General features: G+C 42.1%; 1 protein-coding gene across 13 annotated transcripts in view; it reads right to left on the reverse strand.

Moving 5' to 3' along the window:
* The window catches only part of PTK2 (protein tyrosine kinase 2), a 383,889-nt gene that overhangs the window by 65,472 nt on the left and 299,801 nt on the right, over window positions 1–18,616 (reverse strand). For all 13 annotated transcript variants that reach the window (XM_039527647.1, XM_039527645.1, XM_039527651.1 and 10 more), the window contains 5 exons: window positions 10,742–10,842; window positions 8,477–8,592; window positions 6,705–6,805; window positions 4,289–4,378; window positions 2,259–2,463 (listed from right to left, as the gene is read on the reverse strand). In XM_039527647.1, the coding sequence (XP_039383581.1) occupies window positions 2,259–2,463; window positions 4,289–4,378; window positions 6,705–6,805; window positions 8,477–8,592; window positions 10,742–10,842 (613 nt within the window). The remainder of the gene's footprint in view (window positions 1–2,258; window positions 2,464–4,288; window positions 4,379–6,704; window positions 6,806–8,476; window positions 8,593–10,741; window positions 10,843–18,616) is intronic.

Genomic DNA, 18,616 nt, shown 5'->3' on the forward strand with positions numbered 1-18,616 from the left:
AATTTATCAACATCCTTCTTGAATTGTGCACACCGGAATGGGAAACAGTATTCCAGCAGTGGTCACACCAGCAGCAAACATAGAGGTAAAATAATTCCTCTACTCCTACTAGAGGGTCTCCTGTTTATGCACCCCAGGACCATATTAGCTCTTTTGGCCAGAGCATCACCTGGGGAGCTTATGTTCAGCTGATTGTCAACCATGACCCCTAAATCTTTTTCAGAGTCATTGCTCTCCAGGACAGAGTCCTCTATTCTGTATGTATGGCCTACACTCTTTGTTCCTAGATGATACATTTACATTCAGCCATATTAAAACATATACTGTTTGCCTCCCTCAATTTTTGTGTAATCTACAAAGGTTAATCAGTGATAATTTTATGTTTTCTTCCAGGTCACTGATAAAAACGTTAAGTAGTGTAAGGCCAAAAACCTGATCCCTAAGGGTTCTCACTGGAAACACCTGCTTGCTGACAATTCCTTGTTTACAATTACATTTTGAGACCTATCAGTTAGCCAGTTTCTAATCCATTTGACACGGGATATGTTAATTTTATACCATTTTAATTTTTTAAATGTAAATGTCACGTGGTATCAAATCAAACTGCATACAAAAGTTTAAAAAAATATCAAGTTAGTTTGACAGGCTCTATTGTCCATAAACCCATGTTGATTTGCATTAACTGTAAACCCATACTGATTTGCATTAATTAACATGCTGGACAGCTGGCCCCCAGGAGGCACAGACCAGGCTTCCTCAGACTCAGAGCAGGTGGTAGCGAGGTGTCTCATAACTCTGGGTACCCCTGAGAAGCACCAAAGTATTCATCAAATGAAAATACACACAGAACTAAATGAGAATGTAAGAGACCAATGCTTATACAGCTGAGGCTATCTGCCCAAGTCTCCTGGGAATGTCTTCCAGTCACTGTGAGACTTACATACTAAAGAAGGTATGTAATTGACTGTTTACCCCCCATTTCACCAGCTATTCCTTTTTGGACTCTTTTTTTGCCCCCATTTTTCATAGGAAATACCAGTTTTTCCTTGGAATTGTGCCTAATTTCTGTTTAACTCTGTGAAAGACCACAGTGTCACCAACACTGCTGCATTCAGATCTGGATGCTTTATTGATAATAGAATCAATAATAAAGGATTGTTACTATGGTGTACCTTATGAGGAGATTCTAGGATTTCATATCAGAATTCCAGTCTACTTATAATTTCAAGGATATTTGTATCTGCAGATCTCAATCTTTAATAAACTGGAGCCAAAATTTTCAAACGTGAGTGCCTTAAAATTAGGCATATAATTACATTTTTTTCCAAATTCCTAAATAACAGATGCCTATTTTCAGGAGTGTTGAGCACCAGCAGCTCCCATTGACTTCAACAGGATGAACTGTGGACCTTCTGTGCCTCTGATAATCAGGCCACTTTTATTTAGGAGCCTACCTATGTATTGAGAGTGGACACCTTCAAATACCTCGGGGTTTAGGAGCACAAATCCCAGTGACTTTCAGTGGAATGTGTGCTCCAGCATTCCTTAGGTAGTTTTGAAAATTCCCTCCCTAGATGCCAAACTCAAGGCACTCAAGTCTGAAAACTGTGACCAGGGTAATTAAAAGAAAAGTGAAATTTCTGTACTGTTTTAAGAGAGATGGACTATATCAGGGGTCCCCAACGTGGTGCTTGGGGCATCTAAGTGTGCCTGCGTACTGGCCGGCGGACGAGCATCCGACGAAATGCCACCGACAAGCAGCAGCATCCAGAGGCGTCGCCGCCGAAATGCCGCTGATCAGCATTTTGGCGGCAACGCCTATTGACATTGCCACTTGTTGGCGGAATTTCGGCGGATGCTCGTCTGCCGCCACGGTCCTCTGTGGCTCTTCATCTGGCGGGCGCCAGACGAAAAAGGTTGGGGACCACTGGACTATATGATCTAGCAAGTTCTTTCCACCTCTAACTTTGAGGATCCCTAACATACCTACCTATGCCTATAAACACACTCTTAATACAGCCTTTGGGGGGCCAGCTTTGGATCTCAATTACACTGGATTTAGTGTCAAGTATAATTCCTCTGATTTAAGTGGAGACAGTTTAGATTTACCAGACTGTAACAGCAACTCAGTCCTTTAAAGGCCCTAGCCTAGCACACTAGGCATTGTACTTTCCTTGGAAAGAAAATGATTGTACGAAAGACACAATCAAATCACATTTCTAATCAAAGAAATAATAATTAAAAAAAAACCACCCTACCTGAGCTGTGCTTTAAGTTCAGTAAACCTGGGTCGTCTGCTGGGGTCATATGCCCAGCACTTGGTCATAAGGCTGTAGAGAGTAGGAGGACAGTTTGGAGGCATTGGTAACCGTTCACCATTCTCAATTCGACCAATCACATCATTGTTCTTCACTCCTTGGAAGGGCTTTACTCCATGCATTAAAATTTCCCACATACACACACCTGGAAACAAAAAGCAAGAAACTTCTTAAAGTGAGCAAATAACCAAAATCTGTGTTCTTGAACAACAAACTCCACGTTAAAGCTTAAGACAATCGAGTTGCTACTGAAGCGCAGTGCTGGTGGGTAAAATAAACAGTCCTTTCTCCAGAATAGCCATGGTTAGTAATTACCATGTATTAGCAGTTTAATGAAGTTTCCAACGCACTTTGTCCAGTACACACAACCACCAAACACAACCCACCCTTGGCTGAGAAATAGAGCTGGCTAATCTATCTTTTTATGTAGAACCTATCACCATATTACCTACGTGCTGACCACAGAAAAGAATATTGAGCTATGTTAACTCTCTCTCTAAGTAGGTAGCTTCTATAAAATTAGATGTGTTACTAATCAGGACTATGTATGAGGAAGTATGACTTGCATCTAGCTCATCGCAAGCAGACAACTTTGAAAGGCTTCAGATTTAACTACTTTTTATCTCTTTTAAGTCAGACTGGTTGCTCATATTCAAGTCTACATTTTTTTCATAATGCTTGTCTCAGTGTCTACTTTACACTGGCTTGTTTTGACTTGTATGTGGTATTTTTATACTTTGACGGTGTTTTATTATCGGCATTTGTTCAGCTTTTTTCTGTCGAAACTATGTACCAAAATGTAGTTTCTGTTGAAACTGTGTTAAATGTGTAATGAGAAAGAGATAGCCTGTGGGCCTATGAGCAGCTGGGGTATTCCACCTGCATTGCTTTTCTATGCCAGATGGAAAAGATACTTTATTTTGCAATTAGGGATTCTGTTTTTCAACAAAACAGTCATTAATCTTGATAAATCACATGCAGGTTTGCTTGATATTACTTAGAATTCTTTTGTTTTAAAGAGAACAAGCTGATTTTTTCTCCTGTAACTTTTTGCTATTCATACCCTGCTTGCCTTTTCTCTGCCTGTCATGGCTTGTCTGGTCTGTGGAGCTGAGTATTCAAGACTGGGAGATCAGACTGGTGCAAAAACAGGAATGGTTTGCATAGTGAAGGGGACAGGATCATGGAAGATGGGAGGCATTCCTACATTCCTCTTTTCACTCAACCTCTTGTCTTTTCTAAGATGACAGGAGACAAAGTGATGAGGGGAGCTATATGCACCAAAAGGGGTTGGAACCACAGTCAGAGTGAGTGGAGAGTGGGAGGGAGAGAAAGCCAGGACAAGATTTGGATCTCGGCCCAATCTTATGAGGTGAATGTACTTAATTCAATTTCAGGCTTTTTTTCAACATTCAAAATCACTTTAAATATCCTGCTAATTCCTCTTTCATAGCTAATGTTAAAGGGCTGAAACAGCATAAGACAACAGAGGAAAAATACCCAGAGCAAGGGTTAACTGAACACTGGGAAAGGAAGAAGACAAAAGCAAGGACATTCACTGAGGGAGCCCATAACACAGGGAAAAGTTGTGAAAATAAGAAAGCAGTAAGTGCAAATAACAGCTGGATAAAGGAACACCAGCACAATTATACTAGAAGACAAAAAAGAAACAAAGTAAGATAAAGAAATTCCTGTTATGACTATGGGTCTTATTTTCATTTACGTTAAGGCCACCTGTTAGGAGTGGAGAAAAGGGGCCTTAAGATCAAGGAGAATCAGGCCCACAGTTACAGAATGAAAAAGCGTGGAGAGATATAAAGTACCCAATAAAAAGTCTGATTTCAAGACAAGTAAAACAAACACTGGAGAGGAATTGGAAATTGTTCAGTTTCCATTAATAAAAATGGAACCATTAATTATCTTCTCTTCCAAAAGTGCATTTGAGAAAACATTCATCCGTATTCACTTACCAAACATCCACACATCACTAGCTGAGGTAAAACGTCGGAAGTTGATTGACTCTGGAGCCATCCATTTGATAGGTAATTTTCCTTTGGAAGCTATGGAGAGATGAGAGAAAAAGGCCATTATTTTAGCTAATAAGCTCTCAGTAAAGATGTTCTTCAATAAAATAATTTAGGGCCAAGTCCTAGCTCCAGCAAACAACTCGGTCAGGCTTTGTACAAGAAACCTCCGTGGATGCCCTTTGGCTCCTGCACCTTCTTTCCTGTAAGAATGAGTGGGTGAGGAAGAAATAATGGCTAGTAGACCTGCAGTGTTGTGAACAGACTCATCCAGCACCATTTCAGAGGGTTCCTCACCCCCTCTACAGAAGTCATGGAAATCTGCAATCTCCCTTGCAACAGAACCACCGTAGTTTTACTGGAGGGAGGTCCCTGTGTGACTGAAAAGGAAGAGCAGGATTTGCTGCTAAGGCTACAGCTACACAGCGATCAGCATTATACTGCTAAAAATAGAGGTGTAGATGATGTGATTTGGACTTTGAAGCCTGGGGAGGGGTGGGCTTAAGAGCCTGAGTTCCAGCCTGAGCCAATGTCTACATGGCTCTTTTAAGAACTGTAGCACTAACCTCAGAAGCCTGACTCTGTCAACCTCGATTCTGAGACTCACTACCACAGGCTGCACAGATGTACCCTAAACGTACATACATTGGATGAGCTTCTCCATTCCTGTTTCAAGTTAATGCTTTTTATCTGAAGGTATTTAAACTACTACTATTAGCAATTATTTGTACCAAGCTTGAAGCTGCCATACACAATCTCACATAAGGAGCAACTGTTTTTTAATTGAACCACGAAAAAGTCAGCTTGTTTGTTCTAAATTTAAAACAATGCAACAAATATTTGATGGTTTCAGGTAAATTTCTCCTTTCACCTTTGTAAGAAAGTAGACGAAGGTATTTTGTTCACATTATTATGGGACATAACAGACACCAGGAGCCCTACTGGAGAACAGGGGGGAGGGGCCAGGTAAAGCGCTTTTAAAGTATGGTGCAAATTTAGAAACATGTAAAATATTTTTACATATTGAGAGAGAAAAAAAATTATAAACATTGTTCCTAAATGTGCACCCTATCACTAAAAATCCTATTTACTTGACCCTCTATAAAAACAAATTGTATTCTGTCAGGGTCCTTAGATATCAGCGGTTCTCAAACTGTGGGTTGGGACCCCAGAGTGCGTTGTGACCCCCTTTGAACAGGGTCACCAGGGCTGGCTTAGACTTGCTGGGGCCCTGGGCTGAAGCCCGAGTCCCACTGCCCAGGGCCGAAGCCAAAACCCCAGGGCTTCAGCCCTGGTTTGTGGGGCTCAGTTACAGCCCCCCTGCCTGGGGCTGAAGCCCTTGAGCTTCAGCTTTGGCCCCCCTTCCCAGAGCAGTGGGGCTTGGGCTTTGGCCCCCGTACCTGGGGCAGTGTGGCTCAGGTGGGCTCAGGCTATGGTGCCCCCTCCTGGGGTCATTAAGTAATTTTTGTTCTCAGAAGGGGGTCGCGCTGCAATGAAGTTTGAGACCCCTGCTATATATCATGCATTGTGGGGCATCACATCGGAGCTCGAGCCATCAACTTCAGTCTGGGAAATCCCAAAGGGGAAAAAAATGTATGTTTCAAACCTTTTGTGTAGTGAATATCTCTATCCCAAACTCATTGAAAACAATTTGCAGGCCCCTGGAACTCGCCCTCAGGTACTTGGGCTGTGGCATGAATATGGGCATATGTTAAATGAGTTTCAAAACCGCAGATAATCTTCATGATACTCTACATGAACATTTAATTTGCTGCAAAGTGGGGTGTGAATCTACCTTGCACTGGCTGTGCACTAACTGTCCCTGTGGACCCAACCATCTGGGTGGACTCTGCTGATGCACCCTAATAGTTCGTTAGTGGGTTTTCATCTACTCCGCTTTGAAATGGGAGCAGATTAAAGCACATTAACAAACTCTTAGTGCGCATCGGCAGGGTTCACATGGGCAGTTAGTGCGTGGCAGGCTAGTGTGGGGTAGATTCACACTCCAGCTTGCTGCGAACTAAATGGTCGTGCAGACAAGTCTTAAGAGTTGCAAAAAAAAGCAGTATAATGCTGACCCCAAACTGGAATTATACCCATAAATGAATTTCCTGTCTTTCACCTATTTAAATAACCATGTAATTTTTTTAAACAGCTCTATGTGCGAATTTATTTCCATGTTAAACTGTTTTACTTTGTATTTTTATGTAATTAACCAGATTTCCTTAAACTAATTGTTTTGATCCTTTCAACTCCTTAGCATACACTCAACTACTTTGATTGTCAAATCAGCTCACTGACCTGCAAGAAGAATCCCAACCCTGCCACTGTAATTTAGGTCCATTAAGTACCGACTCCTTACCTTTATAGTAAGTACTGTCTTCCATATATCGGGACAAACCAAAGTCACCTAATTTCACGCAATCAGTGGAGGATACCAGCACATTTCTAGCAGCAATATCCCTGCCAAACAAACCAGAAATTTATCATTTATAGTCATTTGTTTTGTAGATTCAGGTTTTCTTAAAAACAGAACCTTTGTTACAGACCAGAGGTGTCAACTCACTCGGTAGAGCGAACCAAACTACATTTTTAATTATGGTGTTTGGGCCAAGAATACAAAGTTAGAGTTGTATACCACCAATGATACCCAACAGGATTGACTACTGATGACAATCACAGAAAGACTGAAGTCACAATATGGCCCGTATGAGTAATTAAACTTTTATGTGATAATGTTATTATCGCATTCTGCATCACTCTGGGAAAAGGGGTGGAGACACTTTCAGGACCAGCATTATTTCTACCTTTTGTTAACCAGCAATTTGCACAAGCAATTATCACATTGCATCGGCACACATTATTTGTTGAATAAATGCAGGTTTCACAGTCACTGGAACCATAATTTAGGCCTTAGCAGCTAGAATAGAATTCTTTGGGAAAGCAGGGGGGAAGGGAAAGTCCTTGATATCACAGAGGTCAGGAATTGGGGTAATGTCTTTCCTGTAAAGCAGGCATCAACTCATGTTCTTTGCAGGAAGGGCTTGGATTTGAAGGGAGGCCATTGTTCTCATGGCAAGGCCTGGAGGTTTTCTCATGCAGTTGCCTATATGAGACAGCAGGCATTGGATTCAAGTGGGCTAGTTATGCCTGGGACATGTTAGGAGCTTTGGCTTTCAGCACTGAAGCAGGTGAGTGAAAACCAGTGGCAGCTTGGGGTAGCTGCTTTCTTCCATTAAAATCACTGCTGCCAGGACAAGCTGCCTTTACATATTTTTTGCTGATAGAGATTTTAATAAAGTCACAGCCACTTGGTCAAAATTCTAGTGCCTATCTCTGTCCTCACTGGCCTTGCCATTTACAAGATAATATGTCACTTAAACATACATAATTTATACACTTATACAAACAGAACGCTTAAGTCCAAACTGACATACATGGAATCTGCATGTAGAAAATTGTTGGCTGTATATAACAGTGCCAGAGATGAAGGACTTATGGCCTGTTTCATGTCCTACACAACTAAGTTCAACTTACTTAAACTAAAATTCCCCTCTCGTATGTGTTTTTAAAATTCACTTGTGGGTTAAGCACAGGCATTTCCGTTACAGAAACATTTCTGTTTTCCTTGTTCTTTAATTCAGGATGAGCCTGTTGCTCTCTCAGATTTGATTTTTCATATTTTGAAGATTATAGCTGACTTGCAGCTTTGAAAAGTGTTGGCATTGCAAAGCAACAGAGCAGCTGGCAACCCAGTCTTCTGACTAAAACCAGGCACATACTTCAAGTCAATATAACTGAGGCCCAGCAGGTGTCACCCTTGACAGTCTATGTCAGAAATGTATTTTTGTAGTGGATTCTCTAAAATTCATGAAGTTCTAACATGACGCTGATGTAAACACACATACAAGTGGCTTTTTAAAAGTCTCAAAATACTGTTCCACATGTGACACACTTTTCTTATTGGGGAAATCAAGAAAATAATTGAAACTATTAGAGAGTGCTGATCTGTGCTTTAAACATTTCCTTCTAGCGAACATATCTATATCCAGCAACTCTGCCAGCCCAGATATTTGTAATAATCTATGAACCCTTTTCCTTAAATTGAAGGTTGTCATATAGATATAATCTTACCTATGTACAAATCTTTTGCTCTCTAAGTAGGCAAGTGCAGTGCTAAGCTGGTAAGCATAGAGTATCAAAGAGGCCAGATCCAAACTGTATTTTCTTACTTGCAAAAATGATCTCAGCTTTTGGATAAAGAAGAAAAGAGAGAGATGTCATGACAAATTAAAAATGAATCTGAAGAAAAGAGAAATCTCTAATTGAGATTTACACATTTCACAGTAGACAATCCTCCCCTTTAAACTGGAATAGAAAAGAAAGTCAGTTGTCATACAGAAAACACACTCTTTGGGCTAAATTCAGGCTGTCTCTAATGTGTGAAAAGAGGTAGCCAAGTGGGATGCAATTTTTGCACCCCACTTCAGTCTCCTCTTGAAGCCAAAGAGCTCAAACACTGCTGGGCCCACTTGGGTCAGGTGCTCCTGAACCTCTCCAGATGTTCACTCCTTGGGAACTGCTCATATTGCTGGCATGAACAGTCTCAGCAGGTAACTGCCTGGGGTTTTACCCACACCTGGGCCAGCCTGAACACAGAGCAAATCGATATTGCTTGGGCAGCTTTAATTTATGCTTGTAATTGCACAGATTTTACTAGAGGCCTGGATTTAGCTCAGAGGAACTAACAACACTACATACATTTTCTACAAAAATAAGTCTAGCAAAAGGCAATTACACCACAACAGTGTAGCACTGGCTTTTGTTTACAGGATTAAAATAAAGATTGAGAAGAAAGTTGTATGCTGAGAAGGAGGATTTGGGAATTAAAGGGAAGACGTGTCATCTCTGAATAAAGGAATGGAGACAAATTGTGCTACCCACTTTGGACAAATCTAACAAACTATAGTTTAATCTATTTTATTCAGATATTTTCATATTGCATTATAAACCATGTAATTACTTCACCTCTAAAGTCTTTCAGAAATGTCTGATTTAGAGAAAATGAGTCAGAATTAAAAAAAAAATCTGACATCATAATTCCGGTATTAAAGACAGCAGATTACTTAGCATTTCTCTTGGTTGTGTGGATTAACAAGGAAAGTCTTCACTGCTGGGGCCTCCACAAACAAAGGGACATTCAGAAAAAGAAATGTAGGTGCATTGATAACGTACTGTGAAAAGATCCCTACTCCTGAAGATGCTATCAACTGCATTAACAGAGGTGAAACAACTGCAGATAGAAACTGCTTACAGTAGGTGAAACTTCATGATGTAGCAGAGATCACCTATAGTTGTGCTGTATTAATGAAAATGCTGCATAGGTTTGCATGTGCTAAATGGGCTCATTTACAATGGCACCGAGCAAAGCTCAACAAAAGCCATTGAGGATTTGCAAAGAAATGTGGATGATTCCACTGTGATATGTTTCTGCTATGGTTTTCCTCATGAGACACTCACATAATACGAGCTACTCCAGCATTCTTCTAGTGTCAAACAGCATGGTATACGTATTTTTGAAAATGTTGTTTATAAAGCTTATTTAAAATTTCACCTTACAGACACACTAACATATTAAGGCTTTACAGAACCTTGCTAAATAAATTCTAATATAATCACAAATTCAAAATTACGATTACTGCCATACATTAACTGCGCACATAAGTGCTATTGTAGGAGGCTGCTATCAATGAGAGTCCTACCTAGGCTGTGCTAAATATTAATGTATCAGCTGAAAGGCAGATGCCTTTAGCAATGACTATTAGTGCTGTAACTGCATGGCAAGTCAAATGAACTCAGTTTTCTTGGAATAAAAAGGGCACAATATGCTTTCCTGTATCTCTCAACACAGAAGACAAGAAAGTGGATATTCTTAATCTTGTTTTTTAAACTATATTCCATAATCCCTTAAAGGAAGTGGAGCTGTGAAATCTCTTCTATGCAATATTTTTAACTGAACCATTTGTGTTCAGATTTCATGGTCTGAAGCACATACATTTTAAATAATTCACAGTAACATTCTTTCTATTCTATATCACCATGTGCACCTCTTACTTGACACAGATATTAGTTCTCACATTATAGCAGCAATTCAAAATATCTCTGAGAACCATAGCCTAAATCAACCCTGATGTAAACAGGCTAATTCCCTTGACTTCAGTGGAGTTATGCCCAATTTGATCCCATGATCCTAGACTTCACTTGTTTGATGAATTTGCCTTAGAGTGTAATATTTAGAACCCAATCCATTAGACTGAATAAGCAGTTCCCCAATCCCATATGAAAGTGTCTGTGGGATAAGAGGGAAGAAGAAAGAAGATACTTGGGAATTTATCATACCTCCCCTAGTGTACAGAGCTCCATGATTATCCAGACTGGGTTTTCCGTAATAACTCCAATCAACTTCACAATGTGGGGGTGATCAAACTGACGCATTGTTACTAGAAAGGAGGAAGCAGGTTTACTCATTAAATACAAAAGCTGCCTGTTAAATTAATAGCTGTTAAATGAAAAATGTTTTTGCAATAAGAGGATTCATTTAACAAGCTTTTACTGTAGGTCTGAACAAACGGTCATGTAAGGACATATAACCAGATTGTTTTGGGCCTGATTCTCCATTGCCTTGAATATTGTTTAGTCTTTTACACCTATGCAGAGAGAGTCTAAAATGCTATCTGATCAGAATATTCTCTTTACACTGATGTAAATAACTACAAGGTATAATGTATATCTTGACCAACCACAGAGTATTAGTTATTTTTAAATGACGTATGATGATAGGTTACTCACCTTGTGCAGCAACTGGAGTTTTTCGGGATGTGTCCCCCTGTGGGTGCTCCACTTCAGGTGTGTATGTGCCCCTGCGCACCTCTGATTGGAGATTTTTGGTAGCAGTGCCCATTCTATCCAGGCATTCACCCTACACATCTTCATGCCCCATACTTAGGCTATATTGGGCTGCGCACACAAATCGTCAGTTCCGTCTGTACGGCAAAGCCCACAGAGGCAGCTCCGAAGCAGAGGGGAGGAAGGTGGGTAGCGGAGCACCCACAGGGACCACATCTTGAAGAACTCCAGTTACTGCACAAGCTGAGTAATCTCTCCATCTTCTTCTTCAAGTAGTGTCCCTGGAGGTGCTCCAATTTAGGTGACTCCGTAGCAGTAGCCCATTAAGGAGGTGGGAGTTTCAGAATAGAGTCCATTACTGAATGTGCCTACTGCCCCATCTGATTTTGCAATGTCAATTAGGATGAAGTGGTCAGAAAATGTGCGCACTGAGGACCATGTTGCAGCCCTACAGATTTCAATAACCAGAATGTATTGAGTAGAGCTACTGTTGTAAGACTGTGATCTAGTAGAGCATGCCCTCTTAGGGGAGATGTAACCTCAGCAAAACCATAATAGGCAATAATATATCCAGAGATCCATTTAAAAAGTCTCCAAGTAGAGACAGTGGCTCCTTTAGATCTGCAATAGAAACAAAGAGTCTAGGGTGGAGGTTCTCAGCCTTTTTCTTTCTGAGCCCCGCCCCCCAAAACATGCTATAAAAACTACATGGCCCACCTGTGCCACAACAACTGTTTTCTGCATATAAAAGCCAGAGCCAGCATTAAGGGGTAGCAACCAGAGCAGTTGCCTGGGACCCCACATCACAGGGGCCCCCCATGAAGCTAAGTTGCTCAGGCTTCTGCTTTGGCCCTGGGCTTCAGGGCTTAGGCTTTCTGCCCTGGGCCCGGCAAGACTAAAACTGGTTCTGCTTGACGGACCCCTTGAAACCCGCTCACGGCCTCCTAGGGGGCCCTGGACCCCTGGTTGAGAACCACTGGTCTGTGGGTCTTCCTGAATGACCTAGTCCTGTCCAAGTAAAATGCTAATGCCCACTTAACATCTAGTGTACGAAAAGTAGACTCCTGTGTTGACTGATGAGGCTTGGGGGAGGGTTAGGGGGGAGGAAGGTGAATAGTTTGCTTGATATGAAATTCCGAGGACACCTCAGATAAGAACTTTGAATGAGGTAGTAAAGATACCTTCTCCTTGGAGAACAAAGTAAATGGAGAATCTGCCATTAGAATTCCCATTTCCCCAAACCTTCAAGCAGAAGTGATGGCCACCAAGAAGGCTGTCTTCATAGACAGCTGTAGCAACTAGCACATAGCTACTGGTTCAAAGGGTTGTCTCATAAGACGGTTAAGAATCAGACTGAGATCCCAAAACAGTGTTGGGGCTTTACACTGCAGGAAAAGATTGAGAAGTCCTTTTAGGACTCTCACTGTAGTTGGATAAGCAAACACTGAGAAAACTTCTACTGGCACATGGAAAGCTGTTATTGCTGCTTAATGAACCTTGATGGAACTTACAGAAAGGCCTGAATTTTTCAATTCCAACAGGTAATCCAAGATCAAGAAAAGAGATGACTGGATAGGAGAAAGATGATGCCAGTTAAACCAAAGGCTATATTGTCTCCATTTTTGAAGGTCTATCTATTAGATTCCTCTCTGTTATTTAACAGGGTATCTTTTGTACTTCCAATGAACATGTGATCTCTAGTCCTGAGAACCACTGAGGAACCAAGATTGTAGTTGCAGAACGTTCAAATTGGCATGAAGTGTCTGACCCACATCATGAGACAACAGACAAGGTCTGACTGGGAGCCACCATGGAGGACAAGCTAAGTTCCCTCTAAGCTGTGCAGCTGGGCAGCCAACCAGCAGGCTATCAAGTGCTGAGCACTTCAGGTGTCCCTCCCCGCACTGCCACGCTGCTCCTGCCCTCTGCCTTGGAGCCTCCTGCTAGCTGTGTAGAGGGGGGAGGGGACTGATGTCAAGGTGTCCCGCTCCCCCCACCCCTGTACCCCATCTCCGCAGACCGGGGGGTGGGGGGACACACACGACAGGGCTCAGGACGGAGGAAGCTTGCTGGCAGCTGTTCAATAAGCAGGCTTCAGATGCTGAGTGCCAATCTACTTAAAAGGGCAGTGCATGTCTTTCTGTCTGTCTGTCTGTCTGTCTCTCTCTCTCACACACACACACACACACACTCTTTCACACTCACCTCCCACCCAGGGGGGAGGGATAGCTCAGTGGTTTGAGCATTGGCCTGCTAAGCCCAGGGTTGAGTTCAATCCTTGGGGGCACTTAGGGATCTGGCCAAAATCAGTACTTGGTCCTGCTAGTGAAGGCAGGGGGCTGGACTTGATGACCTTTCAGGGTCCCTTCCAGATCTATGAGATTGGTATATCTCCATATATAACTTGTTATTATTGTATTATTATTATTGTTGATACTTCTTTCAAAGTGTGTTTTAGTGTTTTGACTGGTCTACTAATTTCATATTTTTTTTTCTCTTACGCTTAAATTTAATTCTTTGAGTAGTGAGTTCTAAAATGCCTAACCTGTCCTGACTGGAGTAATTATCCCTATGGTAAGTTTTAAAAAATATATAATATATCTAGGTTTTTTGTTTCTACAGTTGGCGCACATCTTCACCAACTACCTAGATATGCACATAACACAATTAATTCTGCACATGGATGGAAAAAATTAGAGGGAACACAGAGGGCAAGAGGTAAGTTTGATCAGGTAAGAAAACCAAACTTGTCTTGGCCAAGTTGATACAATCAAAATGACTTTGGCATGGTCCTGTCTGATCTTGATAAGGACCTTCAAGAGCAATGGAGTTGGAAGATATGCACAGAAAAGACCCTTTGTCCATGTAATAAGGAAGGCATCTCCTAGATATTGGGGACTGAGCCCTGCCTCTGGAACAGAATTTTCTGCACTTTGTGTTGGCTGCTTTGGCAGAAAGGTTGACCTCTGGAAATCCCCAACCTACAAATATTTTTTTGAGGACCTAAGAGTCAACTGCCATTAGTAATTTAGGGAGAAACATCTGCTCAGGTTATCCACCATGAGGTTTTGTATATCTGTGAGGTAAGAATCTGAGATGACTATCCAATTGGCTATGCACCAGTTCCAAAGCTTTGCTGCTTCGGGGCAGAGTGAGGAGGAACATGCTCCGTCCTGACAATCAATATAATACATGCACACTGTGTTGCCTGTCATGATCTTGGTGGACTTGTTTTTGAGCAGGGGAAGAAAGTGCAGGCAAGTATTTCTGACTGCCCTTAACTCCAACAGATTGATGTGCAAGTGCTGTTCCTGTTGTGACCATCTGCCTTGGATTGTCTGAGGACCAAAATGTGCTCCTCATTCCAAAAGGGAAGCATCCGATGTTAATACAATTATAGGAGGATTCTGGTTGAACAGGATTCCTGCACAAACTTTGGATGGATTCATCCACCAGATGAGTGACTGTAGGACCTGACTTGATACCAATATCTGCTTGCTGAGAATGTGTTTGATGGGTACAAAAACAGTCCTGAGCCAACCCTGGAGACACCCAACATGGCGTTTTGCATCACAAAATCACAATCTGCCATATGTCCCAGCAGTTGAAAACATGTCTTTGCTGGATCTTGAGGGATGAGCTGCACTCTTTGGATAAGGTTCTTCAAAAGGGTTATCAAAGTTATCAAATCCAGAAGTGCTCTGTCCCGGTGGTTCACTGTGAATCTTTTCTAACTTCAAGTACAGACCACACTCACTCCAGGCCACCTTCATGACCACTATGCTTTATTATACTGTTCCAGCAGGCCATTGCCTGTAGTGCTATTTATATATTTACAAGTCCAAGCCAGCTTCCCACCCTTGCTTCTGCGGGGAAGGGTATCTACTCAGACAATTGAACAAGCATGTCAGACATCTGAAATTCAGGATAGTATCCCTAGCAGTTATAATTCTGTCCCTAGAATTAGGGGACTGGTTTGCAACCCTCGACTTCAAAGATGCCTACTTCCACGTAGCAATTCATCCTCAATCTCTTAGCTACTGGTTCTGGTGGCCTATGGAAGACAGAAAATTGAGCAGGATGGGATCTTTGTGCCAATTGAGGCCTGCTAAATTTTCTTTGTTTACAGGCACATATATCCCCAAAGACCTAACTGTTGTCCTACAGTCCTTTAGGGTATGAAGTGAGTCGTCCATGGAATCTGTATAAAGCTAGATAGAAAGATAAATCTTCCATAGTCAATTGTACCTCCCATGGAAACCCAGACAACTGAAGCCAGGAAGCTTGCCTCTTCACTACCGCAGTGGAAATAGACCTGGCTGCAGTGTCCGCTGCACTGAGTGAAGCCTGCAGTGAAGCTTTTGCTAAAAGCTGACCCTCCTTTACTGTAGCACTGAACTGTTCCTGATATTCCTGTGGTAAATGGTCAATAAAAGCATTAAACTTCTCATAGTTCAGGTAGTCATATTTTGCATCTGCACCTGGGTGATTAGCTATCCTGAACTGAAGTGTTGCTGTTGAATAGCTCTTACGAACAAACAGGTCCAGATATTTCTGGTCCTTGTTATAAGGGGTGATTTTTTGGATATGCTGCTTGCCCCTTTCGTAGTGGATGTGACTGCATCCACAACCAGAGAGTTTGGTGCTGGATGAGAAAATAAAAATTCAGAACCCCTGGGTAGTATGTATGTATGTGCATATATATATGTGTATATATCAGCCCTCATGCATGTAGGGGTGGGCCGTTACTGGACTTCGCAAGATGAAACTGGCAGGCTCAGGAGGGCTTCATTAATTGTCAGTGCCACTCGTGCTGAGGCAGAGGTGTGTAAGACGTCCAGGAGCTTGTGATGGGAATTCAGACTTCCTCCAGGGATACTGGCAGGTTGTCAGCAATCCACTTCATCAGGTCCTGGAATTGTCAGAAGTCGTCAGCTAATGATGGCGGTGGTGGCATGACTGCCTCATCCAGTGATGACAAAGAGATGTTTGTGAGGGGGGTAATCTTTTTGTCCGCCCTTGCCCTCTTGCTCCTCAAATGTCTTCTCAGGCTCAGAATGGGGAAGAGGGATGGATAGTACCAAGGAATGAGGTCTTCTATGTTTTCAGTGAGACTGAGTTGAGGTCCCCTAAAATTGCTGGCAATACATTGCCCATGAATCGCAGTAAGGCCAGTGAAGGAGATGATAAGGCATAGGGGAAGGAATCCAATGCTGGTCATCCCAATTATTAGAAAGCAGAGGTCTGGTGCCTTGCATCTGCAATAGGGATTAACGTCTCCTGGAATAAATTGGAGATCCTTGAACACAAAGTTCAGAGTCTTAGTCAGAATGCTCTTCCACATATTGTATCAGCGGTGACAACCCATCCTCATGGATAGTTGAAGATGGCGAAGAGGTAGGTCTCCCAGAAACATAAGCAGACAGTGACCCAGCTGATGTCAGTACCAATAGGCATCCAGAAGTTGCAAGGAGCAGAGACTCAGGCTCATTTGGTACCACTAGATAAGTTCATGGAGGACAGGCCCATCAATGGCTACTAGCCAGGATGGGAAGGGATGGTGTCCTTAGCCTGTTTGCCAGAAGCTGGGAATGGGCGACAGGGGATAGATCACTTGATCATTACCTGTTCATTCCCTCCTTGGCACCTGGCATTGACCACTATCGGAAGACAAGATTCTGGGCTAGATGGACTTTTATTCTGACCCAGTATGGACATTCTTATGTTCACGTCTTTTGAGTACTGGAATTCCTACAGTATTAGAAACACACAAGAACTCAGTACCGGCACCAATGATGCTGCAGAGGCCATTGTGCGAGGCACTGGTGTTGGTACCAGGGGGGTTGAGTATTCCAGTGAAGCTGGTCTCTTGGTAGTAGTAGTCTTCGGTACGAACACATACTACTAAGGTAAGAGACTTAGCTGAAGACTTAACATGCTTCATGGTACCCAGAATACTCAGAGCCTCACTAGAACTCCTCTCAGGGCCTGAGGCCTCCAGTGACTGGATCGTTTTTGATGAAGAACTTTCTTGTTTTGTTTCTCTTATCCCCTTCCTTATACTTGGAGTGGGAAGCTCTTGGTACTGGCGGTGTGGTTATTGGTACCTCAGTCAAGGAAAGCGCTTGAGACCAGGATTTCGGTGCTGTCTTCCTCTTGGAAGCTCTCGGTGGCCTTGATCTCAAAGACAACGGGGCACTGGCAGATGTGGAGGGTCTCTGTACACGGGGGTTCCCTGTACCCTGATCCGAAGCCAGTCTTTAGGCTTTTTTCATCCTTAATGGTCTATACTTAATTTCCCTATTTTTAATGAGATAAACATTTAAAAGAAGAGCAGATTTTACACTTGCAGGGAATGTGAGTCTCCCAAGCAATGAATGCAGTGGGAGTGCCCATCACTAACAGGGACTGCCTCTTGACAAGAAAGGCACCTTTTAAATCCCAAGGAGCCAGGCATCCCCAACAGAAAATAAGTTGTTCAAGCCCCTAAACAGGGGAAACAGAAAAACAAAATGTATTTCTTTTAAAAAAAGGAGAATAAAGGTTCCGACTATAAAGTACTAAACCTACGACTAATAAGAACTAATTATACAGCTAAAACACTAATAAAAAGGGGAGACAGGTACATAGCAAACAGGCACATGCTAGATTCATCTCTGGCCAAAGGTGGTTGAGAACGATGTGACGGTGGTGTGCCCAGGCAGCCCTATACAGCCTTGCTATGGGGCACAAGGACCTGTAGGGCGCATGCATGGGCAGAACAGGCACTGCTACCAAAAATCTCTGATCAAAGGCATAGGGCTGCATGTGCACCTAACGTGAAGCACCCACAGGGACATTACTCATCGAAGAACACAATTTATGAATAGTTCAATTGCACATTTCTTGTTTGTTAGAAAGCAAATGGAAAAGTAAAATGTATAATTCAATAACCACATAAAAATGAATTTCAATGCTATGATACCCAAAGAAAATCTCATGTAATGATTTGGTTTACATCATATTTTATTTGCTATTGGCATAATTAACTTATTTTTACTCCCAGCAGTGCAATAATGATACCTTTCATGTGATAGTTGTACACCTTATTTACTAATGCAACGGGGGAGATAATATTTGCTAGCTGAAGCAAAAACATCAGCCTTTTGATTAGATTTGGTCTCATGACACACAGCAAGCTTCCTAAAATATATCTTAAAATTACGTTTCCTTTATCTTTGCAGCTCATACTGTTGTGGTGGCTCAACAGAAATGTATATTCTTCCCTTAAATTAAATGGCCTACTTTAGTTTACATAATATGGGCCAAAAATTAAAAAAAAATGTATACTTTTGGCTTCTAAACAGCAGATTAATGCTGCAAAAATGA

The sequence above is a fragment of the Mauremys reevesii genome, linkage group 2, assembly GCF_016161935.1.
Source record: "Mauremys reevesii isolate NIE-2019 linkage group 2, ASM1616193v1, whole genome shotgun sequence".
NCBI lineage: Eukaryota > Metazoa > Chordata > Testudines > Geoemydidae > Mauremys > Mauremys reevesii.